The 27,391-nt window shown below is 57.2% G+C and overlaps 2 protein-coding genes across 4 annotated transcripts in view; one reads left to right on the top strand and one right to left on the bottom strand.

The window, feature by feature from the left end:
• Positions 1-27,391, bottom strand: part of SLC16A4 (solute carrier family 16 member 4) — a 383,212-nt gene that overhangs the window by 188,807 nt on the left and 167,014 nt on the right. The gene's annotated exons all lie outside the window — the stretch shown is intronic.
• AHCYL1 (adenosylhomocysteinase like 1) lies at positions 495-27,390 on the top strand. 3 transcript variants are annotated; one of them, XM_054181470.1, is made up of 18 exons: positions 664-783; positions 8,031-8,243; positions 16,248-16,359; positions 16,759-16,902; positions 17,663-17,763; positions 18,057-18,159; positions 18,405-18,499; positions 19,359-19,465; positions 19,548-19,664; positions 19,880-19,943; positions 21,430-21,518; positions 21,999-22,069; positions 22,539-22,633; positions 22,718-22,816; positions 23,396-23,464; positions 24,601-24,679; positions 25,148-25,268; positions 25,415-27,389. In XM_054181470.1, the coding sequence occupies exons 2-18, from the start codon at positions 8,187-8,189 to the stop codon at positions 25,419-25,421; spliced, it is 1,530 nt and encodes a 509-aa protein (XP_054037445.1). In that variant the 5' UTR covers positions 664-783; positions 8,031-8,186; the 3' UTR covers positions 25,422-27,389. The 3 variants fall into 3 exon arrangements, 2 of the variants coding, with proteins under 2 accessions (XP_054037444.1, XP_054037445.1); XM_054181469.1 differs by lacking the exon at positions 8,031-8,243 and having other exon boundaries at positions 496-783; XR_008463277.1 differs by lacking the exons at positions 8,031-8,243; positions 21,999-22,069 and having other exon boundaries at positions 495-783; positions 25,415-27,390.

The following is a 27,391-nucleotide window of genomic DNA, read 5'->3' on the forward strand; positions in this document are numbered from 1 at the left end:
CCCGCCCCCATTTATTTTATCCCCCCGTGATTTATTTTAATTTTTTTCCCCCGGTTTATTTTTAATCCCCCCCCCCCCCCATTTAACATTTCCCCCCCCCCCCGAATAAACTCAAATTTCTTTTTCTTGAAAAAAAAAAAAAAGAAGAAACAAACCTCCTCCTTTTGTTTTATCTTTTATGGTTTTTTAATGATTTAATTAGCGTTTGTTCCGTGATTACATTCCCTTGACCCGCCCCCCGGCTCCGCCCCCTCAGCCTTGACCACGCCCCCTGAAGACCCCGCCCCAAAGACCCCGCCCCCTCCTCCAGACCCCCCCGCCATGGCTCCGCCCCCTCGCCCCCAACTCCGCCCCCGCTCTCCGCCGCCAGGGGGCGCCGCCCCGCCGCCCCCCCGTTCCTCCCGGCGCCGCCGCCCAGCCTCACTTGCCCGGCGGGTGCGCGCTGACGTCAGTACGCGCTGACGTCACGGGCAGGGCCGCCCCTGGCGCCGAGCGCGGCGGCCGCAGTCCCATCCGCAGCGCGCTGCCCGCCGGCGGCACCGGAGCCTCCGCCGCGGCACCGGCTGGGCCCAGCCGAGCCCAACCGGCCTAAACCGAGCCCAACCGGGGGCGCTCCCGCCTGCCCGCCCCCCGCCCGGTACCGCTGGCGGCCCGCCCCGCCACCTTCTCTTCAGGATGTCGGTGCCGGAGCCCGCCGGCGGTGAGGAGGTGAAGCAGGCCAAGGAGGTGGAGGACGCCGAGAAGTATTCCTTCATGGCCACAGTCACAAAGGCCCCCAAGAAGGTAGCGGTACCGGCGGGGGCCGGCCCGGTTCGGGGGGAGCAGCCCCCGGTTCGGCGGGGGTGGGGGCGGAAAGGCCCGGCTTCGGGAGGAGCACCCGCACGGGTGTGGGGGCGCTGGGAGAGCGGGAACTGGGCCAGTTTGGCGGGTGACTGGGAAGGGGGGGGGCCTGTCCCCATTCAGCGGAGGAGGGGGACGTCGGTACCGGTGAGGGGGGAGCCTGATACCGGCGAGGACGGGGAGGAGGCGGGATGCTGGTACCGGCGGGGGGAGGGAGCTGGTACCGGTGAGGGGGGGCTGTTGGTACGGCGGGGGGGGGGGGGGGTTGGTGCCGAGTCGGGGTGGGGGTGTCGGATGAGGGATACTGGCCCATTTTGGGATGGAATGGGGAGGGATGGGGTACCGGGGAGAGAGGGGTCTGTACTGAGGCCTCGCTGGGGGTGAAGGGGTGCTGGTGGGGGGCTGGTACCGATAGGGGGGGGATGTGGCCCGGTTCAGGGGGGTGGGGGCCAGGCCTGGTCCAGCTCTGGGGGGGTGGAAGGTGGGGAGCGGAGTGGGGGGCTTGGCTGTGGCACAGGGGTGCCTGGGGGACAGGGTGACCCCGGGCAAGGGGACAGGTAAGGTCGGGGGAGCGGGTCTGGGGACTCTGTGTGATGGGAGCACTTGTGGGTGCTGCGTGCGTGGAGGTGACAGTGGTGGGGACGGGAGGAGGGGGCCCATTAAATAAGATGAACTGGCAGCAGTCACTTGGAGATCCTGCTGTAGGTCACTCTGAAGGGTGGCAGGAGGAAATTTGGAATTTTTGGGGCGGGGGGGGTGGGGGGGTGTTGGAGGTGTGAGTGGGAGCACCTTTGGGCTTGGGGAAGAGGCTGCCAAGCAGCCGCCGGTGCCGAGCTCTCCCGAGTCACCTCTTTACCCTCTCGTTCTTGAAGGCCTTCTCACAGGAGCTCCTGAGATCTCCCGGTGCTGCTCCCCACCATCCGTCGTGCTCGTGGGTGCTTGTACGCCCTTACGGGGTGTACGGGTGGCACTGCGGGTGGGCGAGCACTGGCCATGCCGCCCTGGCAGGGTACAGGACCTCCACTAACATGGGTAACCGGCTTTTAGATGGGTGAGTGCATGGAGACCTGCACTCCTGGCTTGGTGCGGATCTGCTGGGCTTGGTAACGTGCCACTGAAGTCCTGGTCCTACCAGTGAGGCAGGATTTGTGCTCCCAGCGCTGCACGGATCCGCGCAGCTGCGGCCGGAGGTCCCCGCTGTGCTGAACGTGGTGTTCCCCCCGGGGCTGCAGCTGCCTGCCTCCGCGCTGGAAGCAAAGGCAGATCAGTCGCAGTAAATGGGAACATTCTCCTCCTTTCTTGCCTCCTCCGTTTGGTGGTGGGATTAGGGCAGTGTCCGACCCTCCTGGAGGGGCTGCTGTCCATCGGCTGCGTTCCAGGCGTCTCTCCTCACCCAGGCTCACGGCTGCCTTTGGGGAGCAGGGGTCTGGAGCGTCTCCCTGCGCCCCGACCCTGTTTATCCGGGCTGTGGACATAGCCTGGAGGAAGGAGCGGAGGAATGCGGAGCTGGGATCTGCCTCTTCCAGCGGTGGCTCACCACAGCTCAGACTCAGGGATTGTTTTTACCTTTCCGTTACCGTCGTCTTCCAGAAAGCCGGGGAGTTAACAGCGCGAGGCTGCGGCCGGCTGATCTGAGAGAGGGGGGAGCAAACTACTAATCCTGAAATATCCTATGGGGGCAAAATAGGCGTCATAAAAAGAAACGCGATGTATGTGTAGGGGGGAATCGATCCAGCATCCTCGGAGGCAAAGTTTTCTCATGTCTCGGGGGGGGTGGGATGTTGTATCACCTTGAATTCGCTGCTGTACGCACAGCATGAGGAGCCGCCGTCAGGCTCGGCGGTTGCTGCAGCCTTTCCTGGCTGGGTGATGATATTAAGGGTGCCCAGAGCGACACACGACATTTGAGGCTGATAACATCAGCAGCCAGCGAGATCTTGGGGAGCGTGCGATGTGGCTGAGGTCAAGGAACAAAATGCTTCGGGCCACTGTTTTCCTTGCCTGGCTAGTTACCGCGAATGGCGCTCGGTAATAGCGGAGGCGTTGGCAGAAGGATAAAAGGACGAGGAAGGGAGAATTGCGCTCCTGAGATAAGATGTGGAGTGGCCCCAGCTCAGATGCCTTCGAAGCAGGATCGCAATTAAACCATTAAAACGCCTTTTTGTTTCAACGCAAGTCGAAGTGACTTTTGCGCTCGCTGCCCCCGGAGCTCTCAGCGTGGTCAGAGGCCAGCGAAGATGATGGTTGGGAGAGATGATTTACCAGTATTGAGGTCGGGAGAAATCGTGGCGTGCTGCTGAAGCAGCTCCCTCCCTGGGTTTTTAGACTCCTTGAACTTTGCCGATGCCGTTTGCGTAAGGCGTTTGGAGATGGGGAGGGTGGGAATGTGGCCAAGCTTTAGTGCAGGCTCTGTCTCCTCCGTGTGACCTGCCACTGAATAGCTTTTCAAAGAGGAGCCTTAACTTGTGCTGGCGCTCGGGGAAGGTGCCAGTGTGCAGCGGAAGAGCCGGCGTGAGCCTGCTGGCGTCCCGTGGCCAGTTTGGAGCTGGGGGAGCATCACTGGAGGCACGTCGGCCCCACGGGTGGTGAGAAGAAGTCAGTGTCGTCCTTGCCGTTGGCAGGCTGCGTCGGGGGCACCTGAGCTGCGCAGCCAGCCTGGGGGATCGCTGACGTCTTTTGTTTCCTCTCTTGTCAGTGACTTGTTTAAGGTGAAAAAGTGAAACAGCGGGAGGTAAGAGACTAAGAGATGAAATATGATCCAGTCTGGATTTAAGTAGGAGCCGTCACACTCGAGGTGAGCGGAGCTGTAGCCTTTCTGCAGAAATGGGGTGGTTTCCCCCCAAGAGCTGGGGTTGCCTGGCTCTGCCGAAGTTCCTTTTTTGCTGCAGTTTGTGGGAAATGGGGCTGTCAGCAAAATAACACCAGCTTTGGCCAGAGCAAAGCGGTTCTTTGGCGGGGAGTGGTTTGAAGGCAGAGGTGAGCGGTGCTGAGCTTTCTACTTTCTCCAGTGGGTGCCTTGATGTTGCCGGGGGCGGGTTGGAGACGCTGAGGCTTGTGGTGAAGTGAATATGAGTGTGGGGCTGAAGGGAGAGCTCAAGGGCAGGTTGTGCTCTTCCAGATCCCTGTGTGCCATCACCGTGGCATCCGGGCATCTGCTCTTCTGCCTCCCAGGAGACCGTAGGTGCCCTTGACAGCAGTTGCTTTCCAAATCCACGTCAGTCAGTCGGCGGAGCCTTAAACTCCCGGCCGAGCTGAGCCGTGGGTGCCCTCGAGCGGGCAGGACACATCGCCGTGCTTAGGGATGGGTGACAAGACGGAGCGGGGCTTGGCAAGTGCTGTCCCTGTCTGTCACTTCCCTGTTGCGTCCGTGTCGCGTGGAGGTTGCCGTCCTGGGGGGGCTTCTTCACACCTAGGTGCCAGCAGACAGACAGACGCCCTGCAGCCAGATCTGCTTACTCATGCAGCACGCCTGGAGCGTGAAATGGGTTAAAGCCTCCGATGTGCTTTCGGGGAGGTGAGCTGCACAGCACCCCTCCCCGTGCCCTAAGAAGCCGGCGAGCCCGCGGCCCGTGTGTTTGGGTTGGTGCTGTGCCCCTGCGGATGCCGGCGCCGGAGGAATCCCGCTGAGGCTGTGCGGCGGGGAATGCTAATGCCCAGCGCTGCCGCTTTGCAGGGAGAGCGATCCCGAGCCCTGGCACGGGGGTGGCAGGAGATGGGAGCTGGGGGAGGCTGGGGAGAGGGGGACGGAGTCCATGGGGAGCTGCCCTTCCCTAGAGAGGGCTGGACGCTTTCTCTGGAGCATCGTTTCTCCTGCTGCTTTTTTGCTGTTGCCTGCGGAGCCGCTCTCCCCCTGCCTGAGCGGTGTCTGACCTTGCTGCAGTCTGCTGTTTCCCTGCCCTGCGCACAGCCCCTTCCCAGAGCCGGGTTTTCTGCCCCATTTTTCTCAGTCCCGAGTCATCTCAGGTCCCTGCAGCTCTGCCAGGCCGGGTGCTAATAAACCACCTTGCCCTTCAGTCTTGTCAGGGGGACGAGACTGTCCTTGTTTGTACTGACAGAGCGCCTGGAGCCGCTCGTTTTTCCTCTTTCTTTAATTTCATCCCTTTGACTGGCTGCTCATAAATCCACTGCCTTTGTCTGCTTGTCCAGGGCAGCGGCCACCATCTCCTCTCCTGATTGTTTAGCCAGACGCCGTACACTTGACTGTCTTTGCTTCCTTCCCCAAATCCTCCAATCTTTTGCTTTCTAACACTCCTCTCCCTGCAGTTTTTCCTTCTCCTAACGAGATGCCTGGGCTGGGATGAGTTGAAAGGCTCATCCTGCTCTGTGTGGACCAGCTGGGATGGGTCTGGCCTTCCTTGGAGTGTGGAAAAACCCTGGGAAGTGAAGACGTTGCTGTGGTTAGATGGTCACAGGCTGAGCTGGCCATACCCTGACCCACGGTGAGAGCAAACCACGAGGCTGTTTTGAATGGAGATGATTTACTGGGGGCTGGGAGCAGGCAGGTCACTGGCGGTGCTATATTAAATGACAGGATCGTAATTATTTCTGTAATAAGGTGCTCTTTGGTCCTCCTCCTCACTTTGGCTTTTTGGAGCTTCTTACTATCCAGAAGGGAGGCCTGTCCTTGTGACCCAGCACTACTGCAACGTCAGAAGATGCTTCATTAAGTTATTGAACGGGAAAGCTGGGAAGAAGGGAGATTTTTTGAGGTCTGACAGACACAAGCCATCTTCAAAACGATGTGCCAGGGCGCAGGGCTCTTGCTTCTCCGTTCTCCTGCAGTCCCATGAGGTAGGCTGGGTTTCCACTCTGATGGCTGGCCTTTGGAGATAGGAAAGGAGCTGGGTGTTCGTTCTCCGCAGTCTTTGGAAGCATCTCTTGTCATCTTTTGACGGTGTGGGTGTGGGGACCACCCATCTGAGCAGCGCTGCTTCTCCTGCGAGTCCCGCTGTGCTGGTGGGAGGCTCCTTCCCACGTGGGCAACCAGCTCCGGAGTGCGGGAAGTCTGCTGGCAGCAGAAGCGCCGTGTTTTCTTTAAGCCTTTCCCAAAACGCGAGATTATCTTCTGCTAAGGACCAGCCTATCACAATACTTTCTTTGGGACCCGAACAGTTTTCACCGTGTTTTCCAGCCCGTGCAAATGTTGGAGCCTGTTCCTCTGCGCCTTGCTAGAGGTTGAGGCTGGGATTTTTTTTTTTTGCTCTGGAAACTACACTCTTCAAGGCCAGGTTGGAGTTGATCCTTTTGGATAACCAACTGCCTGGATGCGGGGCTTTGCCGGTGAGGATCGTGTCCTCATCGTTCCTCCGAGGAGCTGGTGAGCGCTTCATCCCAGGTGCGTGAGCAGGGGAAGGTGTGGGACTCTCCCGCTCGGAGCAGCACTCGGCTGAAGAGATTTGCTTGTGCCTGGCCGCGTCTTTTATCATCAGGAGCTTCCTGCGGGCGACGTCCGCGTTTGCAGAGGGCTTGTTGCGTTTCCTGCTGAGCCCTTTGATCAGGGCTGCTTATCTGGGGACTCTGACTCACCTTCACTGAGCAGATGGTGGTGACACTTGAGGTGACTGTCCCCGGGGCCTGCTGCGGGCGCAAAGGACCTTGTGCTAACACTTCTGTCGAGCGGGACCCCGCTCTTTCTCAATGGGACCCTGGGTTGGATCAATGGGGGGCTGGGGGCTGCTGTAGGAAGGTCAGGGAGTCCCACCAAGGAGGCGCATCTTGTTACCATCTCAGCAGGGTACGCTGGAGCCCCTTGTCAAAGCCACAGGGACTTGGCCACCCTCAGCAGTGCCCAAACCTGGTCTGCACCGTACCCTTGTTGCCTTGGGCTAAGCATCACCTCTCGTGGTTTAACCATTCCTCGGTGTGGTTAATCCTCGGCAGGGCACGACATGGGGAACGGGTGCTCTGGGGCGTCTTGGTCGACGGTCCAAAGAGAAAGCTTTGCCACTTCGGGCTGTATTTTGAGCAGGCGATCTTGCCCCGTGGGCTCCCTGCCTCCGAGAAAGCGGGATGCGGAAGCTGGAGCTATTCATGCCTTTCGGAGGCTGCCCCGGTTGCCCTGTTGCATTGGGCTGCTGGAACTGTGAATTTTAATTACACTTCGGGATCAATACGGTGGCCTTGGTAACGAGCTTATTGCTGCTGCAGAATTCTGTTTACTTCAGGTTGGTGACAGCCAAAGAACTTAGGTGGCCGAGGACATGATGTTCCAGCTCGTCAAACAGCCTGCATTGTAATTCGGGTGAGGCTCCCGCCGTCCTCGGAGGTGGCTTCATGGGTACAGTTTCCCCTTGGCTGCCTCCCGCGGACCCGGAGCTGGCTGGCAGGACCCGTTGGTGCCCGACGGAGGAGCCGCCTTAATTCAGGAGCCGTGATTTGGGTGGGGGCTGCGGGAGCCTGGTTTATCTACAAGGTGTGGGCGTAGGGAATAGCTCCTTCCAGGCTTCTATGGAGGGAGGGAGAAGGTAGGCAGCCTGGAACGGAGGTTCCTCAGGGCTTTGCCTTGCCGAAATTCATGTTTTGGTTTCCTCCTTCCAGCTGGCCTGGGGTGCGAGATTCAACCTGCGTCTACTGTTTTCTGTCTCCTCCTTTCGCCTCCCTGCAGGGAGCCCCGAAGCTCGTACATTCTTGCACCGTGGGGAGAGGCTCGCATCCAACCTGGGCATGTTTTTTTGGAGCGAGAACATCTGGCCGATCCCTGTTGACCTTGGAGCCGTCAGCCTCTTGCAGGCAGCGCAGCCTGCATCTCCCCGCGTTAACTGGCCCCATCTCCAAATATTCTCCAAGCTCGCCATCCCAAGGATGTCACTTCTTATCCGTTCTGCCCCACTTAAGAGAAAGGGGCTCAATTTGTTTGCAGAAAGGGGTTGGCTTTGCTCCGACATGAGGAGTCGGTGTCCGGGAGCGTGATATTTGTCCATCCTGGTAGTGATTTCTCTGGGTCCTGAGCGGTGAACAGCCTAAGCTGAAGCCTGGGGCTTCTCTCCTGCCTTGCTTCTAACCAGAGGCATCAAAATCAAAGTCTTTTGAAGGGCTGAAAAATAAGAGTATTTTGGTAAGTGAGCAATGGGCAGCTCTAGGTGATGCACTGCGAGGGGCTTTTGGGGATCAGGCAGGGCAGGGGGAGGATGTATTTCCTATTTTCCGATTGCACAGCTGTATTTCCTGACTCTGGCACGTGTTGCAAACAGGTTGCTCCCCTTTCCATGCTGATGCTGCCGGACATTCTCCCTTAGAGCCGTGGCGCAGGGATGGAGGGTCTTCGAAGTGCAGCTGAGAGTAGCTGGAGCCTCGCCTGCCTGGCGTTTGCCGCGTTGGTCTCTTGAAAGACCAAAAGAGCTCTTGAAATGCTGGGATTCCGCAAGCTGGTTCTGGGGGAGAAAAGGAGGCGGGGGGGCTGCCAGGTAGGCTGTTTCCTTCCCCAAAATATGGGCCGCTTAAGTATCACGGAGGAGAGGTTTGGGGTTTTCCATTTGTTTGTTTGCTTATTTTTTTTTTTTTTTGGTGGCTAACCCTCTCTTCAGATGCGTGTGGTGGAGCTGCCTGAGCCCTCTGACAGCACTTCCAAGCCTTCCTTTGGTCTTGCACAGCTGTGGTTGTAGAGGAGTTTTCAAATTAATTTAAAAATCGATGCTAATTAAAGATGATTCCCTATCAGCTCTAACACGCACACACGTGTAGTTCCATGGACTTGCAGCCCCGAAGCGGCCAGCCAGCCTGTTTGAGGCCGTTAGTCCTCGGTTTGTCGCTGCAAACGATTTAACCCGCAGTCCTGTCCACGCAGTGCTCCCGGCCGGGTAACTCCCAATTAATACCAGTTACCCAGTTGCCCGAACACTTTTTGTGCCCCGGGCACGCGGCTGCGTGGGCGCTGCAGATGAATCCATAGGTTGAAAAATCTGAGATGTCTTTAAACCCATGGCATTTTGCGCTGCAGGGAAGCGATGTTTGCCCGTCCCGGTAGCCGTGCTGGGTTCCTAACGTTAACCTGCGGAACGCCGCAGGAGTTCACTGCCCTGAAAGATGCCAGTCTGGGACTTTTGCTGTTCCTGCTGTGAAGGAGATATCCCTCTGCGGCAAAGCCGGGAGCGAGCCTTTGCCTCCATTCCTGGAGTCCAAGGACTCGATGCCTTATCTGCTGGTGGGGAGCTTTCCCTCTGCTCTTGCTGGAGGCAGCGCACCTTTGACCTCAAGGTGTTTGTAAGGCGGCAGTCACTCCCGGTTACTATTTAACAGCTGGGCACTCAAAATCACATTTATTTTATTTAATCCTGCCTTCTGTTTATTTTTCCTTTAACTAGCCTTTACAGTGATGCCCGTGATGACTGAAATCTTGCGGGTGGTTTACAGCCTATTAATCTTTGGAATGGGCCCGTTTCTTGCCTGGTGTTTCTTCTTTGACGAGCTTTGGGATTCGTGTGAAAGTCCTCAATTCTCCTCTTGTACTCGTGGAAACTCCCCCCCCTGCCCCCCCAGTGCTTTACCCAACCAGCCCTTCTCTGCCAGGGAAGGATGGAGGGCTTGGCCCATCAGGGCTTGGCCGGTTTACTTTGCCAGGTCCTCAGTGCCCTTTATTTCCTTGTCGGGAATGGTGTAAAGGTTTCCAGGCAGAGATCTGGCTGCGGTTCCTGTTCGGGGAGGCGGCGGGGAGATTGCCAGGCAGGTCTCTGCCTCTCCGGAGAGGAAAAAAAACCTGCCCTGTGAACCCTGAGGGAGCTCCAGGTACAGCTCCAAGCGGCGCTGGATTCCACACTGATCCCGCTTCCATCCCCAAAGCGACGCAGCACCCTCGGGCAGCTCTTCCCAGCTGTGTTGTCCGAACAAAGCACTCTGAGGGTTTCTTCTAAAGGTTTGGGGAACCATCAGGAGAAAGTTCTCCTGTTGCAAAGGCCACACCTGGAGCAGAAGCAGGTCCTGCTCCTCCATGTGACTTCTCTAGTCGGGGCTGTGCCACTTCTAGCTCTCCCCAGGGCCCTGGGTGCTCCACCAGCGGGTGTGGAGGATCAGGAGATGCCCTGCGGAGCACCCGGCTGACGATGGGCTCCTCCAGCATCCCTGCAGCACGGTGGGGCATTGCTAATGCAATCCCACCCCCCCTCCCCGGCCTGCGCCCGGCTGGTGTTCTGGGCTGGGGTATCTTTTGCTGCTGAGCTGGTTTGAATGGGGAATCTGGCTGTCCCCTGAGCTTGGCCGCAACCTCCTGTGGATTCGTGCAGCTGCCTGTCGTCCAGGTGCGTGCCGGCTCGCTTGGCCGCAGCTTGGAGATGGTAAAACAGGGTGGTTTATGAATCACGTAGCCACATCCCCCCCAAAAAACCTCACCTTGCTGTTGGTTTGGGGGTGAGGATGGTGCGCGGTCGGGGAGAGCCTTACTGATCCCAATGCCCCCATCCCTCTGCTCCGAGTACCTGATTTTTCCTTTCCTTCCGTCTTTATGGGATGCTTTGGTCCAGAAATCCCCCTCCAGGGCTGGGTAACCTCACCATAAAACATCCATGTCTGCCTTAATGATTTTTCACCCCCAAAATCCCTGTGTCCTGCTGGGTAGTGGAGCGGGAGCGTTGTTCCCCCTGTGTGCCCGGAGGGCTGGGGGCTGTGACAGGTTCCCTGCCTTGTGTCCAGACGCTCTCCTGTGGGAGCAGGGACTTGCTCTCCCAGCCTGGAAGCAGGGCAGGGGGGCTCCAAGGGCTGCGAGGACAGCAGCAGCCAAGTCCTCTAAACAAACCGAGCGCCCTGGCGCGGCCGCGCTCACCAATTCCCCCGGCCACGGCCGGACTGTCGCCAGCCCTGGGGCCAGCACAGGGGTGGAGAAACTGGGAACCTGTGGCCAGTGGGCTTGGGATGGCTTCAGCCCCTCATCCCAAGGTGGCCAAACATGGCAGGAGGCTGTGGGTGGCTTTGGGGAAGGCACTTTCCCCCTGGTCAGGAAGCCTGGGGTCCCCTTTGGGACCTGGGTGGCTGGAGCAGGGCGCAGAAAAGTGCTGTCCCCTCTCCGGGGAGGTGGCACAAGTAAACCTGCTGCTCGGCTCTTCTTTTTGACCTAGAAGAGAAGAAAAGCCTCATGCTGGTTATTTTATTTTTTTTTTTTTTTTTTTTTTTTCCTTCCACTGATGCGTGGTTGAAGAGACCTCAGCCCCTGGGGGTGCCTCTTCCCTCCCTGGCTGCTGCGTCGATTGAACACGGTGACTCGCTTCTGCAAATAAGTGGATTAAAACAACTTGTCAGTGCGGCAGGACCCAGCTCCTCGTGGAAAAACCAGTCGCAGCTACCCGGGAGGAAACGGTGCTTCTGCAGATAACGAATCCTGGGCGTTTGAAGGTGTCCATCTCCAGGTCTGTCAAACCCAGCCCTGGTCCAAGCTGCTGATCGCGTCCGATGTGCCAGCGGGGCCGGTGAGGAGGATGAGTGCTGGTTTGAGCTGTAAAGCATTTCCAGTCTGGCTGAATTTTCCAGGAACGACAAAGAAAAGATGAACTTAAAAGACAGGTCGCATCAGGGCTGCCTTAGCGGCGTGGGCAACCGGCAGTGCCCTCCCCGCCTCTGCCGGAGAGTTTTTGTTGGGGAGAAGAGATAAAATAAGGGGAATTGGCTGCCTTGAATAGTCCTGGTCTCTGCAGCTGCTGGCTTTCTGCAGTCAAAGGAAAGGTCCCAGGACCCTGGATCCTTTCAGGCTTTCTCCTGGGAGGGCAGAAGTGGGTTACAGAGGTTTTTTTGCTTTCCGGCTGGTTGTGTTGCTGCGAGAACATGCTCTGCTGTGATTTTACCGTTTGTCCCTGGGCGACTGCGCTGCATCGTCACGTCCACGGACGTGGTGGAGGAAATTTAGGAGGCTGGAGGGTTTTGGGTGGTTCACCGCTTCCTTCTCATCTTGGGCGATGTGCAGAGCCTCCTCTCGTACCCCCGTACCCCCAGCCCAGTTACTCTGGGGCAGAGGTGGCTGTAAGGGCACTTCTCTTTTACACCACCGTGGATGTGCCGTCACTCCCGTTGTCTCTAATGAAAAATAATAATTTGGAAAAAAAAAAAAAAAAAAAGGTTGCTGAGGCAAACCTGGTGGTGGGAAGATGGGAGCCTGGAGCCGTTCCCCGGCACGTGTCCTTTCCCCCGTGGAGCCTGTGCCTCGGTGAACGGGGTCAGTGTGCGGCCCCGGGGGTGGCTGTGGGTTGGTGGATGCTTTCCAAATCCTCCTCCTCCTCCTCCTCCTTCTTCTCCTTCCTCAACCTGCTCCGCCGCTGTTCCCCGAGGCTGCACAGGATGCAATCGGGGATGCGTAGCACGGCGGAGGAGCTCGAGCTTCATCTCCGCAGCCTTTCTGGGGATGCAAAGAGTTTTAAAATAAAAAGTGGGGTCGTCTTGTGTGAGAGGGACGTGCCTGGCTTATCTGTGCCAGAGGGAAATCCAGCTGGATTTACAAAGTCCTCTGCAGCTCGGAGGCGGGGGCGGGGGGAACTTCTCTTGCTCGGTAAGCTCAAAAAGCTGCTCTCCAGCCTGACTGCTGGGGAAAAATGCAAGATAAACCACCGAGGATGGCACACCCAGCAGTCACGAACTGCCGGTGCGTTTAGATGGTATCAGTCCAGATCTGGCATCTGTTTGCCCTTGCTATGTTGTAATAATTAAACAAACGAGGCTGTATGAGCTGGGGGCACGTGTGCTGCTGGGTTGGGGACTGCCCAGCCGATGTGCCCACGTACGGGCAGGTACCTTCTAACGTAAGGAGAGGTTTGTTGAAGCTGATTGTGGTGGTTTCGGGAAGCACCGGGCAGTGCAGCCAAACAAGGTGGTCGGTGTTTGCTTTGGGAGAGCTCAGGGGACCCTCTTTTGACCCATTTTTTGGGATGCAGTGGTGTATCAGCAAGGCCAGTCCTCCCTCACCTCCTGCCCAGCCAGACCCAGCGTCCAGAGGGGTGGTTTGAGCTGGAAAGGAGCGATGGCCGTTGTTGGGGAGTGTGGGATCTCCGTGGGAATGGGCACGGTCGCGCCAGGTTTCGCAAGGGGAGCAAACGTACTTCTGGCTTGGCAGGTGTGACGGGGAGCAGGCTGCGTTCGGCGTTGCTTTGCGGAAAAACTTGGCAGGAGATGTTGGATCCTGGTGTTTTCCTATAGGACATCTCCCAGAAAAATCCCTGCTGTGCCATTCCTGGCACAGGGCTCCATCAGGACCCCAGCCCTTTTCTCTTCCTGTAAGGTGATGCTGGAAAACACCCCGGCTCTGTTTCCGCGCAGAGAAATCAGTGCTGTGTTGTTTTGTCTCCTTGGACATGAATTGCTGGGATGAAAAAATATTTTCCTTGCTCTTAAACCCTTGTGCTCCACCCGGTTGGAAAAGCCGCTTTCAGCAAGGAGGAAGTTTGGGATGTGTTTTGCGCTCATGCTCTCCGCAGCCGGACGGTCCCCATCCCGGTCCCACCTCGCCGCAGCCGATTCATCCGCACCTCAGCCGGGAATGCCGTTCATTCAAATTCCCATGACAAGCTGAGGGATTACGAGATTTTCTCCGTCGCCTTAATGCAGCTAGAGAGCCCGGCACGTGGAAGGTAACGCGGCCGATGGTCACGCACGTCGCGGGTCGGCTCGGTCGCTTTGCCTTGACCGCGGCACCCGCCGTCCACCCTCATCTTCCTCTCGGCTGGTCGCCGGACGCTGCGTTAATTTGCCGGGCTCGGAGGGGGTTTGATGTGCGAAGAGTTCATGGGATTCGGAAGCTGCTTGCAATGTTTGATGATAATTTTAGACAGGGCAGATTTTGCTAAGCTGTGGAGTTCAGATGAGCTCTGGTAAAGCCACGGCGGGGATTACTGTGGTTAATTCAGCACTTGGTTTCTTTAGCAGTGATTTCCCCCCACCCCCCCCACTTTGGATTCAAATCCTGCGTTTCTAGAACTGCTGTTTCTCCTGAAAAGTGGGACTGTGCCTTGGGGCAGGTTCAACACCGGCGGCCGGTCTCCCGGAGGGGCTGATGGTGTCCGGTAGATCTTGGTTGTCCTGGTGGTGTGGGGATGGCGTGGAGCTGGGGAAGCGCAGCTCTCCATCCCCACCCTCTCCTTCCCATCGCATCCCAAATGAGCTTTCCTCCATGAGACCATGGAGGCGGCGCGTTTCACTGCCGGGGAGTGCCTTGCCCCGTGTTCCCACGTCCTGGATGCTGGAAGCAAGGACGGACACCCATCCACACCTTGGGCTGGAGCAGCAAAACCTGGGTTATCTGGGTTTTTTTGCCTCCCCTCCTGCATTCACCTCTTCCCTGGAAACCTTTCCCCGAGGTGGAGAAAATTCCTCGGCCAACACTTCAAGCTGTTTTAAGGCCAGCAGCTGTTTTACGGGGCGTGTTTATACCCCCTGGTTCGATGAGTTGCCGGAGGAAGAGATGGGTGCGAAGGGGTGGAAACCTTCCTGTTCTGAAATTACTGATCCCTTTCCCCCGCAACCCTCCCCGCCTCTGGAAATGCCCCTGAGCAATATGCCAGCAGGGAGGTGGCACAAACCTTTCTCGGGCTGTCCGGGGAAGATTGATCCGAGCAACAGACCTTGAACAAATTCCAGCAATGTCATTCCTTGGTTGGGAAACTGCTGGGCTTGCCAGCTCCGGCCCCGCGCCCCGAGGACACTGCCGTTACCTGCCTGATTTGATGTTGCTAGAAGTGCTCCTGCGCCTCTTATCTCTCCATCCCAGCTCTCCCAGCGCTGCTGTAGGTTACGATGCCCTCCAGTTCCTCCCTCTGCGCCCTAAACCAGTTGCAAAACCAAACACCCCCCCTCCCTGTTCCTTCCACTAATGCAAATTTGTGCAATTTGCGTCAGAATTGTAGGCCGTCTGCTGGGAAGTCTGGTCTGGGAAGCAGATGCCAGGCTGTAACGTACCCAGTACGGAGGAGCTGGCTAAAAACCCACAGAAATGCCCGGGATGCCTGCCTGGGTATGAGGACGGACTTGAGCTGGTGCTAGCTCCCAGAGGGGATGCCGGAGCCACCTCCATTGCCCCACATCACCCCACATGTCCTCCCTTAGACTGAACAGTGGGTTTCATGTCCCTGTTTTCCCTCCTGAGCTGCTTTTGGCCCATCAGCTGGGTTTCTCCAGGAACCGCGTCTCCATTTCCCAGCCCAAATAGCCATCCTGGTGCTGCAGACATCCCAGACTATGCAGATTCCTCCTTTCTGGAATGGATCGTCTCAACTAAATAGTTTAATTCTTCTCCCCTTGAAGGCTATTTCCCGCATCAAAGCTTTGGGGGAGCTTTTGGGATGGTTGTGGCAAGGAAAACCCCTCCTTGAGGCCACTGAGGCCTGTCTCTCTCCATCGTCTTGATTTCTTCAGGACTCTTCTCGAGGTCTCCTGGGTCTGTGGGGATGCTTTGTTAATCCCACTCCCTGCCATGACATCTCATCCCTGTTAAGTGGCAAAATTAAATCCTGCAGTGCCGCGATCAGAGGGAAGAGGCTGCGCCGGGGTTCTTTGTCAGGGTCTCCTGCGTGGCAGTGTGCTGGGGAGGGGGACATCAGGCTGGATTTACTGCCGCTTTTCCTAATTCCCTTTCATCTCCGTCATCTTTCTCTTGCAGAAGCAGCAATAAGGCTTTTTGCGGGCTAATCACAGGGGATGAGTGCAGCGGCTGAGCAGTTTGGGGCTATTTTTTCCCCTCCTTTCGGCCCAACGCACTTGAATTTGATGAGCCGGTGGTAGGTGCCGGAGCCTTGAGTTGCCTCTGGCCGAGAGAAGAAGGAGGGTGGCTGTTTTAGGGCTTCTCTTACAAGGGAAACATCTGTAACGCGGAGGAGCCTGAAAGCCAATGCAATGTCAACTGCGTTTTGTTGAAACGTTCTCTCTTGCCGAGTTTTTTTTCCCCTCCGCTTTTAGTGTCGGTTTTGGAAGGATGCGCCGTGTTTTTTAACCTGCGGGACGCTCTGCTCCTGGGGAAGAGCCCGGAAGCAGCAGGGATCCGGGTTTCTGCTGGGACCACCCCAGCTTTCTGGCTGCCACACGTTTAGGGCAGAAATCCGGCGGGACCGATTGGGGTCGGAGCAGGGTCTCTTGCCTGCACAGGGCTTTTCTGGAGGGCTGCACCGTATTTGTGTTGTACGAGGAGTCTGACTTTCTTGGAGGAGCCTCAGGGAGCCGGGGATGTTTCAAGCCTCACTGGGTGCTTTTTTTTTTTTAAATAATCTTCAGGTTTTAGGCATAAGATGTACTTTAACCTTCTGGTGACAGATGATCAGGCAGAGGAAGGGGTTGAATTTTTGGCATCTGTAGCCTCAAATCTGTTCCTTGACGCATTTGGTGATGCTCATTTCTGCGACTACAGTAGTTACAGTGGACTGAAGGGAGCCACGGGCCCGTATAACCTGGGAAGATGATGTGCCCTAAGGAGCACCTGCTGATTTAGCGCTTCTCTTTCTCCGCACTTTCAGCAAATCCAATTTGCAGATGACATGCAGGAGTTCACCAAGTTCCCAACCAAGACGGGCCGTCGGTCCCTGTCCCGCTCCATCTCGCAGTCTTCCACCGATAGCTACAGCTCCGGTAGGTGCCGAGCTCCTTGTCCGTGCGTGGTCCTCTCCCAAATCCAATGTTGGTACCATTATGAACACGCTGCTCACACCACATCTCAGGATGCTCCGTGCTGTGTGTTGTACTTGGCTGTGGAGAAGATAATTCTGGGGGTTCCTGAGGCTCAGGCATTGATTACCAGCCGATAACCCAGTTATCTCTGGGTTGTTTTAGGGAACAAGAGTGCCAGTTTCCTTCTGGATGTTGGCTTTCCTTAGGATATTTGTAGTTTGAGCCACGAGTGTTTGTGTGCATGAAAGCTGGGAAGCAAAACGTAGCTGAAACCTGCCCAGAGGGTGGGAGGTCCCCAGAGGGTAGGAGGTCCCCAGACTCCGAGACCTGGGGTAACATGGGTTCCTCTCCTGGCTTTAGCTGCCTCCTACACCGACAGCTCTGATGACGAGGTGTCCCCCCGCGAGAAACAGCAAACCAACTCCAAAGGCAGCAGCAATTTCTGTGTGAAGAACATCAAGCAGGCAGAGTTCGGGCGCCGGGAGATCGAGATCGCTGAACAAGGTAAAAGTGGAGCCTGGGGTTCGTGGGGCTTGTGGCCGGGTGCTGTGCTCCCCGGAGACCAGGAGCTGAGCCATGGCAGTCCCCACAACCCTTGTTACAGCCTTGAATACACCATCTTACCCCCCTCCCAAATCAGCAGATTATTTGAGGAAGAGCTAGACGCGACAGCAAGCATTGACGACGTGTGGCATCCATTTTCTAACAGCAGCCGAGCTCTTGCAGGGTTTAATGTTCTGGTGGCTTGGGATGAGAAACCTCAGTGGGCAAGGATCTTGCAACACCTTCGGAGACATGAAAACTGAGAGTCCCAACCCCTTCCCCTGGGGCTTGTGGGAAGCTGAGTTACCATTTCCAGTGGGCTGTGATTGGGTAACTTTGCTTTGGGGCTCCTTTTAGACCCATGCTGCCAAAGCCGTAGAAGGGGAAGATGATCCAGGCACACTTAGAGCAGCTTTTCTGAGATGCGGCAGCACCGTTTTCATCCTCTTTAGGTGCTTCTCCTTGATGCTGTTCTGCTGCAGGGCTGGCGACTGTCCTTAGCTGCCTGCCTTGGGCATTGCCTGTCCCAGACCTTACTTGTTACGTGGCCAAATGACACTGGTGTTTAGACCTGCCAGGCCAGGGATGAGGATTTTTCACCCTGGCAAAAACCATGGGGCTGGACGTAGCCTGGGAGACCCCAGAAAGGAGAGCAGGTCTGGCAGAGAGGGGCCTTTCTGGACCAAGCCCTCATTAAAACCCCTCTCTCTTCCTTTTGCAGACATGTCTGCTCTGATTTCACTCAGGAAACGAGCTCAAGGGGAGAAGCCTTTGGCTGGAGCTAAAATCGTGGGCTGTACCCACATTACAGCACAGACTGCGGTGAGCGGCTGCTTATTTGGGGCATCTGGGGTAGGAGAGACCATTTTTTTTTCCCCGAGGAAGAAAGTCTTAAGTTTCCCAGCCACGGGCAGTGGGAGGAGGCACCTTCGCTTTTCTGGAAACATCTTAGAGAGGTTCTGCCGCCCGTGTTGCCCCGGGGCGATGTTTGCTGGAGCTGATTTCTCATGGGTTCCTCGTTGCCCCCTTGCACAAGGCTGTGCTGGGGACCCTGCGCCGTGCTTGTGTCCATCGCTGCTCCCCTGGGCCTGCCGCTCACCCCGCTCTCTTCGCAGGTGCTGATCGAGACGCTGTGTGCGCTGGGAGCACAGTGCCGCTGGTCTGCCTGTAACATCTATTCCACCCAGAATGAAGTGGCGGCTGCCTTGGCAGAAGCTGGTGAGTACGGCTGAGCCCTTCCAGCCCCTCCTGGCTCTTCAGCCGCATCCCGGACGGCTGGTCGGAGGGATGGTTTGGACCAAATATCTTTTAGGGAGGGATAAATAGGTGTGATTCTGTTGTGGGCTGTGGTTTGATCTCTGCGTGGCCCCCCGGCCCTCCTGCCCGTGGCTTTCCTGCCTTGGCCAAGCAGGAGAGAGCTCTGCCAAACTCAGCAGATGCCAAGGGTGCTCCTCTTCTTTTAGGTGTTGCCGTGTTTGCCTGGAAGGGGGAGTCGGAGGATGACTTCTGGTGGTGCATTGACCGCTGTGTTAACGTAGATGGCTGGCAGGCCAACATGGTAATGAGCCTTCTTCCAGCCCTTCCTCTTCCTCCGTGGAGTGGTCACTGGGTGCTCCTCACCCTTCCCTCCCTGGGGCTGTTCCTTGGAGCCTGCTGGGGCTGCCTGGGCGCCTGCTGGTGGTGTAAAGGCCTCTGAGCCCCCATTAAAGTGGGGGTCCCAGAGAACGGCAGCTAGAGCTGGGTTGGGGGCAGCCGTGGGGGCTGTGGGAGGTGCAGGGACAGTGTCCTGAGTTGGTACAGCCCAGTGGCACGGGAGCACCTCCTGCCAGAGCTGCCAACAAGTCGAGAAACCACGGGACCTCTTTCCCCGCAGGGTCAGCCCTGTGGGAGCTGCCCCAACCGACACAGATCCCATCTTACTTCTCCCAAAGAGAGAGGGGTGTCTGCGGGGAACCTTTCCCTTGCTGAAAGCAGATGACGCCTCTCACTGCCTTGATGCCTGGTCCGTGATCACTAACGATGCGACAGCGTGTGTCAGTGGGCCATGACAGCTCCCGCAGCCCTTCCTCTCGACTGTTTGCTTTCAGGGCATGAATGTTGTGGCGTCCTTCTGATCTCAATCTGTTTAGTTAGCGCTGCCTGTGGTCACGTTTCCAGGCTGCAGAGCAATAGCAGGGGCAGAAAAGCCTGTTAGGATCCAGCAGCTCCATGCAGGGGGTAAGAAATCCCCTGCATTTCGGAGCAGACCCTCAGTTGCTGGCAACTAGGGGAACCCAGGCATCCTGGCCCTCAGGCCTCTGCCCAAACAGCCCTCCATCAGTGCCTGAAGATGCTCTCCAGCTCCGTCCTGTCCCCAGCGAGTGCTATTCCCAGTGGAAAGCTTGACTGCTCCATGCTCTTCCTTGCCTGTTCTCTAGATCCTGGACGACGGCGGGGACCTGACCCATTGGGTTTATAAGAAATACCCCAACGTATTCAAGAAGATCCGAGGGATTGTGGAGGAGAGTGTGACCGGCGTGCACAGGTAGAAGGTTTGGGAAGGCTGATCCGGAGATCTCTTATCGGGTTGCTGCTCTCTGCTCTGACCTGCCTCTGTCCTCCTCCAGGCTGTACCAGCTCTCCAAGGCTGGGAAGCTGTGTGTCCCAGCCATGAATGTGAACGACTCCGTCACCAAACAGAAATTCGACAACCTGTATTGCTGCCGGGAGTCCATCCTGGACGGGTGAGTAAAACCCTTCTCCCCATCCCCACTGTCACTCTCACACCGGTGGATTGGGCTCCGGCTCCTCCTGGGCAGACATCTGGCTCTTCGCTGCTTTGCCCTTGCTGTGTGTTTGCAGGACCTGGTTTTGGGGGCTCTCGCAGAGGAGCGCTGCCCTGTGCCGTCAGCGGTGTGCGCTTGACTAATCCCAACACAGGTCTCTCTCTGTCCCCCAGCCTGAAGAGGACCACGGATGTGATGTTTGGAGGGAAGCAAGTGGTGGTTTGTGGTTATGGGGAGGTGAGTTTCCTAAGCGGCCGTCGGTGGAGCTGTGAGTCAGCCTCCCCCCGAGCCATCCTTCCCCTGCATTGAATTCAGGGGAAGGGGAATTCAGAATTCAGAAGCATCCTGCTTCTTCCCTGGGCAAAGACCACGTGCCCTTGATATAGGAGTAGATCAAACCTGGTGAGCGATTACCAGGGGAGTCTTGCTAGAACCTGCTGGGAGGCTGGAGAACAAGCGTCAGATTTCCCAGTTTGCCTGCAGATTAGCTGGGCTGCAAATACGACAGTTGCTGGGAACGCTGGCCTGAATTATAACTACCCATGGGTGCTTCCATCTGCTGTCCCTGGACCGAGTTCAGCATCCAGCCCGGCTGTCACCAAGCCTGTGACAGAGGAGGCGGAGGGGCAGGCTGCGTCTTGCTGATGGATAATGTTCTGGCGGAGGGGAATCGTATCACGAACTTGTAAATGATTCTGCCCTGGAAGAGTACGGAGCCGAGAGCTGACACCTTCCCTCCATCTGTACGCTGTCTGCGTGGGTGTTTATCTTCCCGCGCTGCGAAGGGCCTGGCAGTAGCTGCAAATGCTCTTCCCGGCAGGAACACGCTTACTAATTTATTTAGACACCAGTGGAGCCCAGCTCTGCTCGACCAAGAGGCTGCGCTGGCTCTCGCCCAGGCGCTCCGGGGTGGCGTCTCATTCTCCGGCCATGAGTTGTGCTGGGAGTTGTAGTCTCCAGGGCCTGTCTTGAGTTTTACTGGACTTCTTCAAAACAAGGGAGTCCCTCCACCTTCACTGGTTTCCCCTTTGGATGTGGGTTGGAGTCCCAGTTCGCCCTGCCCGGCTGTTTTCAGTAGACCTGTGGTTGGAGCTGGATGATAAGTTGAGGGTGTCTCTGGAGATGTTTCTTGTCCGGCAGCATCCTGCTGGTCCGAAAACGGGGCCGAGTCTGGGTACATGCAGATTATCCAGGTGTTAGTGTGGGTGAGCGGCGTGGAGAACTGAACGGCTGTTTAATTTTGTAGAGAGGAGACGGGTAGAGTCAGAGATGCTGTTCCAGGAGCTCTGCTCTCCCCTATGCTGATGCGGGGAGCGTGGGACGGAGGATCTGTCCCCCGATGAGTGCAGAACAGCTCTGAATGCCAAAAAACCCCTTTGGCTTAAAAGCAAGCGGGGGAAGTGCATGCTTGTCCAGACTGGGTTTAATCTCTTCTTGGAGGAGAGCTCGGAAGGGCTCCTGGGATGCTGGGCGCTGTGCAGGCTGCGAGTGTGTTGCTTTTGGGGAGCTCCTGCCAGCTGGTGGCCGTGCTGGAGGGCTGGTGGCCTTGGAGGGGGAGCTTGGAGTGCCACTCGCCAGGTACATCGATGAGTTGCTCCTGGTGTCAGGCAGATGGCCGAGATGAGCATCTCAGCCTGGGACACGCTCGAGCTGTTTTAGGGAAGGGATTGTAGTGCTTGGCATGTCCCGTGTTCAGCTTCACGCTGACGCTTTGCCTCGGCAGGTCGGCAAGGGATGCTGCGCCGCTCTGAAAGCCCTGGGAGCGATCGTCTACGTCACGGAGATCGACCCCATCTGTGCTCTCCAAGCTTGGTAAGACGTTACGTGCTGCTGGTGAGCATCTCTTTGTCTGCTCTCTGGCTTCCTTTAAACCCTGAGAGAGGCTGAAGCAGAGCCAGGAGGATCAGTGGCTCACCTTGGAGACTATACATCTTGTTGGGGTGCGATGGGGAAGGGCTGGGGCAGCTTTGAGGGCTGTGGGGTAACAGGCGGTAGGCACCTGCACCAGCTGGCTTGGGAAGGCTGCTCGAGGGTTCATGCAGGGCTGGCTGAATGCTCCACACGTCCCCCGGCTCCTCCAGCCATTGGCGAGAGCAGGTTTGACGCCGCATCCTTTGCGTAGCCTTTCCTCTTGCATCTGGCGTCCCTGGGGGTGTGGAAGGATAGCCTGGCTGCTGCCTGAGCGGGTCGGAGCTGCTGCAGCAAAACAGCCCTGAGATCCCTCCTGGCCTGGGGCAGAGAGGGCCCAGGCTTCTCCTCCTCATCGTGGTCCCTCTCCCCCTTTTTTGCCAGCATGGACGGATTTCGGGTGGTGAAGCTGAGTGAAGTAATCCGTCAGGTGGATGTCGTCATCACCTGCACAGGTAGGGACGGAGAAGGTCATGGATGAGCCTTGGAGCAGGCTGAGAAGGAGCAGTCATTCCCAAGCGGGTGTCTTGAGGGCTCTGGGGGAGCTGGGGACGGAGGACACTTTGCTGCCGTGTGCTGCTAATTTTACAAGAGCAGTAGCTGCGCTCTGGCAAGAGCTTTTCCTTTTACCCTCCCAGTCTGCTGTTTGGCCGCAGTCCTCCTCAGCCCCTGGGAGGAGGGACGTCACAGCCATGTGTCCCCAGAGATGTTTTGGGGTCTCCTAGAGGCTGGTTTATTCATGGGACCAAAGATCAGCGCTCATCCCGTGTGTGTATCTGTTGTCACGGCCAGGAGGGCTCTCATCCTGGTGGAAGTTCATGTGATGTTGCCCCAAGCTGAGTTTCTCTGAGCCAAGGGCAGGGAAGGAGAAACCAGAGGGTTTATATTTCCACTGCCTTGGCTTCATCTGTGCCTTCTCTGCAGGAAACAAGAACGTTGTGACCAGAGAACACCTGGATCGGATGAAGAACAGCTGCATCGTCTGCAACATGGGCCACTCCAACACCGAGATCGATGTGGTGAGTCTGCCTGTGGCCTTGACGGCTGTGTCCACCCCACTGTCCCCCTGCGATGACTCCATCCTCTTCCTCCTCCTCTTGCAGACCAGCCTCCGGACCCCGGAGCTGACCTGGGAGCGGGTGCGCTCCCAAGTGGACCACGTCATCTGGCCGGACGGGAAGCGGGTGGTGCTGCTGGCCGAGGTGGGCTGAGAACCGTGCCACAACATTGCTTTGGGCCTCTACCGGGAAATCACTGCGTGCCAGAGTTTGTAACAGAGATATAACCAGGTGGAAGGGTGCTAGGAGGAGGTTCAGAGCTCAAGAAAGGGTTTCTTGATTTTAATTTTTGGGGGTTTTTTTCCTTTTCTTGAGGCGGGGGAGGTATCACATACCACATGCAGCCCCAGAGGTGCCATCTGGCTCTGTTCTTTTGAGTCCTGAGCCATCCCTATCAGCCAAACGCCGGCTGCTACTGGCTTTGGCAGGGTTTCCGTGCAGCAAACCAGCTGGGTTTCTCCTCTTCCCAGTTGAGCTCTCCTGGTAGGAGGGACTGGTCCTTTCTAGGGACCACAACATTTCCCTGCCTTTAAGCTAAGGGTTGGGGTGGGAGCTGAGGCAGAGTGTGAATGCTCTGGTCACGCACGTGGCCGTCGCATCACTGCGCTGTGGTTGCCCGCTGCGCCAGGGAGGGGGTAGAGGTGAATCCTCTCTCGAGACTCGATTCGGTTTGGCTTTGGGGACAAGTTCAGCTCTCTGCAAACTCCTCCTCCTGTCTCCTAGGGCCGTCTTCTCAACCTGAGCTGCTCCACGGTTCCCACCTTCGTGCTCTCCATCACGGCCACCACTCAGGTCCGTACGCTGCAGGGCTGCGAGGGGTGGAGGATGCTCTGGGGCATCGCATGAGTCTCGGGGTGGGGATGGTTTGGAAGAAACTGGAAACACGCAGTTGGATGGGTCCTTGGGATGGCACCGGTGCCAGAGATACGATAGCCACCACCTCCTGGCTGGGATGCAGTTAATGATGATTACAGCTGGGAGAGAGCTTTTAAATGAGCCAGGCTTCATGGCAGAGCTCCTGCTGTGCCGTAAGCCACCAGAGAGCTCCCCTAGCACAGGTTTAAGCTTACCTCAAAGCATGGCTTTGCTTTGTCTTTGGACTCTTGATTTCTACATCACCAAAAAAACCCACGCTGGGGTGAGTTTTGGGCATCTGGAGGTCGGTGGTTAAAATGCTTCTGAGTATTTCTGGCTCAGCTGGGCGGACGCGGCTTGTGTCTTGCGCCGTTTGTCGTGGCTCTGCCTGGCCCAAAGAAAACGATGATTACATCTGGCTCCGCGCTGCGATCTGCAGTCGGCGTTGGCCCCCGGTCTGCGAGCGATGGAAGAAACCCACTGGGCTGGAAACACCGGCGGGGGGGGGGGGACGACACTGATGGCTGGGGACTGTGGTGAGGGGGGAGGACAGCCACGCTAAGGGTGGGGAGTTTCCTTATCCTCGCCCTTGTTGGTCCAAACCGACGGGGAGCGGGGCTGTGAGTTGGCCCTGGCCCTCACTTGAGGGAGGTGCAGTTTTATTTCTGCTGGAGGGGCGGCCGTGGTTTTTGGAGCGATGCCACCGGCTTAAAACGAGCAATCCCTTCATTTCTGCGTGACGCAGCAGCCGTACGGTTTAAAAGAATTAGGGCTGCTCCCCTCTCCTCTGTCCGTGTTCTGCTTTTCCCCGGGGCGTTGAGCTGCAAAGGAGCTGGGTGGCATCTCATCTCTCATCTCTCCGGTCCTCCCCTGGTGGCGGTGGGACTATGGAGATCCAGAGAGGGATGTACCCTTAGGTGGAAGCCTTTCATTCAGGGCATTTTGGAGATGGTCGCCCCCTGCCTCAGGCTCCCCAAACCCTTATCTCTGCTGCCAAGAGCTTTGTGTCCAGCGCTGCCCGCTTTGGTGGCCGTCCCTGACTGTCCCCGGGCTGTCCCCTGTGATCTCTGCAGGCTCTGGCGCTGATAGAGCTTTACAACGCTCCCGAGGGCCGTTACAAACAGGACGTGTACCTGCTGCCGAAGAAGATGGGTGAGTGAAGGGAACCCGGACTGACTTATCCCCCGGGCTGCCGTGGGCCAGCGGTTTTGGATGTCAGGAGAAAGCCAAACCTGGGCTGGAAAAAACTTCCAGAGAGAAAATGAGTTGAGGGAAGCCAGCAGAGACAGCAACCTTAAAATACATGCAGGTTATTCAGTTCATTTTATTTTCCTTGATGTTCTGCTGCGTGACAGGCGTCCCTTATCCTGCAGCCTTCCTGTTCGGAGGTTTTTCCTGCGACTCTCGTGCCTTTTGGTGCACATCCAGCCCTGCTCAGCTCTGCTGTAGGCTTACGTGCCGGTGAACCCAGGGTGCTCGATGGCAAGGGCTGCCCAGCCAGACCCAGCGAGGTGGCCCCCCGCCGTTTTTGTGCCATACGATGAGTCCGTACATCATCTGCCCGGCAGTGTAGGGGGGGACGTGCACCCCTGATCCCCTTTTTCCTCTCCCCCTTCCCAGACGAGTACGTCGCCAGCTTGCATCTGCCTTCGTTTGACGCCCACCTGACGGAACTGACGGACGATCAGGCGAAATACCTGGGACTCAACAAAAACGGGCCTTTCAAACCCAATTACTACAGGTTAGTGCCGGCCGGGGCAGGGATTTGCCGTCTCCCCACCCAGTGGGTGCTGGCGGGGGCATCTCCTTGCACTGGGACAGCCTCAGCTCCCAGGAGCCGTGTCCCCGAGCGCCCACGGCCTCACTGTCCCCTCCCTTCTCTTCTAGATACTGACGGACCATACCCATGAAGGACCAGACCACACAAGGCAACATTAGAGAGATTATTTTTAAAGATCGTTTTTATTTTCGTTTACCTTTTTCTTTTTTAAACCAACCAAACAACCTGTTTTTACATTTATCAGTGTGATTTTAAGGTCACCCCTTTTTTTTTTTTTTTTTTTTTCCCCCCTTTTCCCCCCCACCTTCGGTTTCACCCTTTTAACGTGATCACATCTCTGTCTGATCTTGGCAGAAAAGCTGGGATTCGCTTCTTGCTTTCATGTGGCTGAAGCCGCTGGTGGCTCCCAGCCCTGGCTCCCGGAGAGGGCGTCCCTTTCCCGATGTGCCAAGGGCAGTTCGTTCCTGCAGCGATTTTTTTGATTTTATTTTATTTCCCCGCCCCCCCCCCCCCCCCCACCTTTCCAGCCCGCGTTAGTCTCGGCCGGGATCCCTGCAGATACGGAGATGCTGTTCTACCTTATCTTACGTTTCTTTCTTTGTGTGGATTATCTGCAACTTCTAAATTGCCTTAAAGAGCCCAGTTTTAGCTGCTAGATCAACGCTCCTAGCGCTGCCTGGGAGCAGAGTGGCGCCTGCTGGCCACCTCGCGAATAGGTGACTGTCCCCAAGCCCGGCCAACGTCCCTGCGCCGAGGTGGCCCAGGCTTGGTGGCCGCTGGCCCAGGTTTGGTGGCCGGCTGGGTATGGGGGGGAGAGTTCACTGTTTCAGGGTGCTAATCTGAATTCGGACGGGGGTCGCTTACCCAGCATTATCCTCATCTCTCCTAGGTTTTTTAGCCAAACTGCACCTTAATTGAGTTTAAAACATTTTTTTTTTGTCTGTTTATTTTATTTTTTTTTCCTCTTTTCCTTTTTGATCCTTAAAGAGATGTTTTAAAGGGGGGGGATGATGCGGCTGCCTGTCGAGTCCGGGCGCTGGCTGCGTCCGAGCGGCCCCATCTCCCACCGAGAAGCACGGGGTGGTTTTAAGGGTGTCTGGGGCATTTTTTGGGGGGTGTTTCACTTGTTTTGAGATGGACGCAGAGATGAGCCTTCCCCCCTACCCCAGCCTGGGCCCTCTGCACCACGGACCCCTGCGCAAAGCCCCCAGCTCCCCATCGCTGCCCCGGGGCTCTCTCAGCTCTTCCCTGCCCCTCTCGCAGTGCGTTTCGGCCGCTCTCATCGCCTCGTTCATCCCCCTTTCCCTGTGACATGTTTCTCTTTTTTTTTTTCCATCTCTTGCAGCTTGTCCTGGGATGGGGGAAGCTCCTTGCTTTTTTTATCTTCCCCAAATTGCCTCTTTCTTCCCCCAGCCAAGGCCCGGAGCAGGGAGGGAAGGAGGACCCCCGCTGCCTGCATCTCCCGGTACAGGGATAATGGAGATGCTGTGGTACCCGTCACCGGGGCTGCTCCTTCTTCTCCAACCCCCCGCATCCCGGGAATGCCTTTTTAGTCCCTCCCCGGGGGCTTTGCAGGGCTGGGGGTGCCGCCGCTTCCTCTGGGGGGGGTGCAAAGCTCCTTCCTAGGGACGGGAGGAAGGTGGGAGGGATGCTTATAGCTTTGATTCCCCCCCCCTCCCTGTTTTCCCCTCCTTCTCCCTTGTCTATCCCTCTTTCTCACTCTCCTCCTGGGCTGTCGCTGGCTCTCCCGCTCTCCCCACAGATTTTTGGGGATCGCCTGCCTCGCAGCGTCCCCTCCACCATCCCCCAAACTTCACGGGGTGGGGGGACACTCAAGGCGGGATGGATGCCTGGGGGGAGGCACCGAGGGTGTCCCCCTTTCCCCAGGGGGGGACTCAAGGCAGGATGGACGCCTGTGGGGAGGCAGCCAGGGTGTCCCCCCTTCCCCAGGGGGGGACCTACGCTCCGTCCCCTGCACTTGGGGGTCGCGGTCCCCCCCCTTTCCCACCCCCTTTAGGGTCGAACCTCGGCGTAAGGGCTCCATCTCTGTATAAGCCATGTCGGGGTTGGGGGGGGGGTGGGGG

Source organism: Rissa tridactyla, chromosome 21 (genome assembly GCF_028500815.1).
Source record: "Rissa tridactyla isolate bRisTri1 chromosome 21, bRisTri1.patW.cur.20221130, whole genome shotgun sequence".
NCBI classification, from domain to species: domain Eukaryota; kingdom Metazoa; phylum Chordata; class Aves; order Charadriiformes; family Laridae; genus Rissa; species Rissa tridactyla.

What these genes read in the sequence shown, in the direction of transcription:
- AHCYL1 (XM_054181469.1), top strand. Translation starts at nt 676, where the DNA reads ATGTCGGTGCCGGAGCCCGCCGGCGGTGAGGAGGTGAAGCAGGCCAAG. An exon ending in ATCTGTGCTCTCCAAGCTTG is followed by an intron (nt 21,519 to 21,998) that starts GTAAGACGTTAC and finishes CTTTTTTGCCAG; the next exon opens with CATGGACGGATTTCGGGTGG. An exon ending in CCTGCTGCCGAAGAAGATGG is followed by an intron (nt 24,680 to 25,147) that starts GTGAGTGAAGGG and finishes CCCCCTTCCCAG; the next exon opens with ACGAGTACGTCGCCAGCTTG.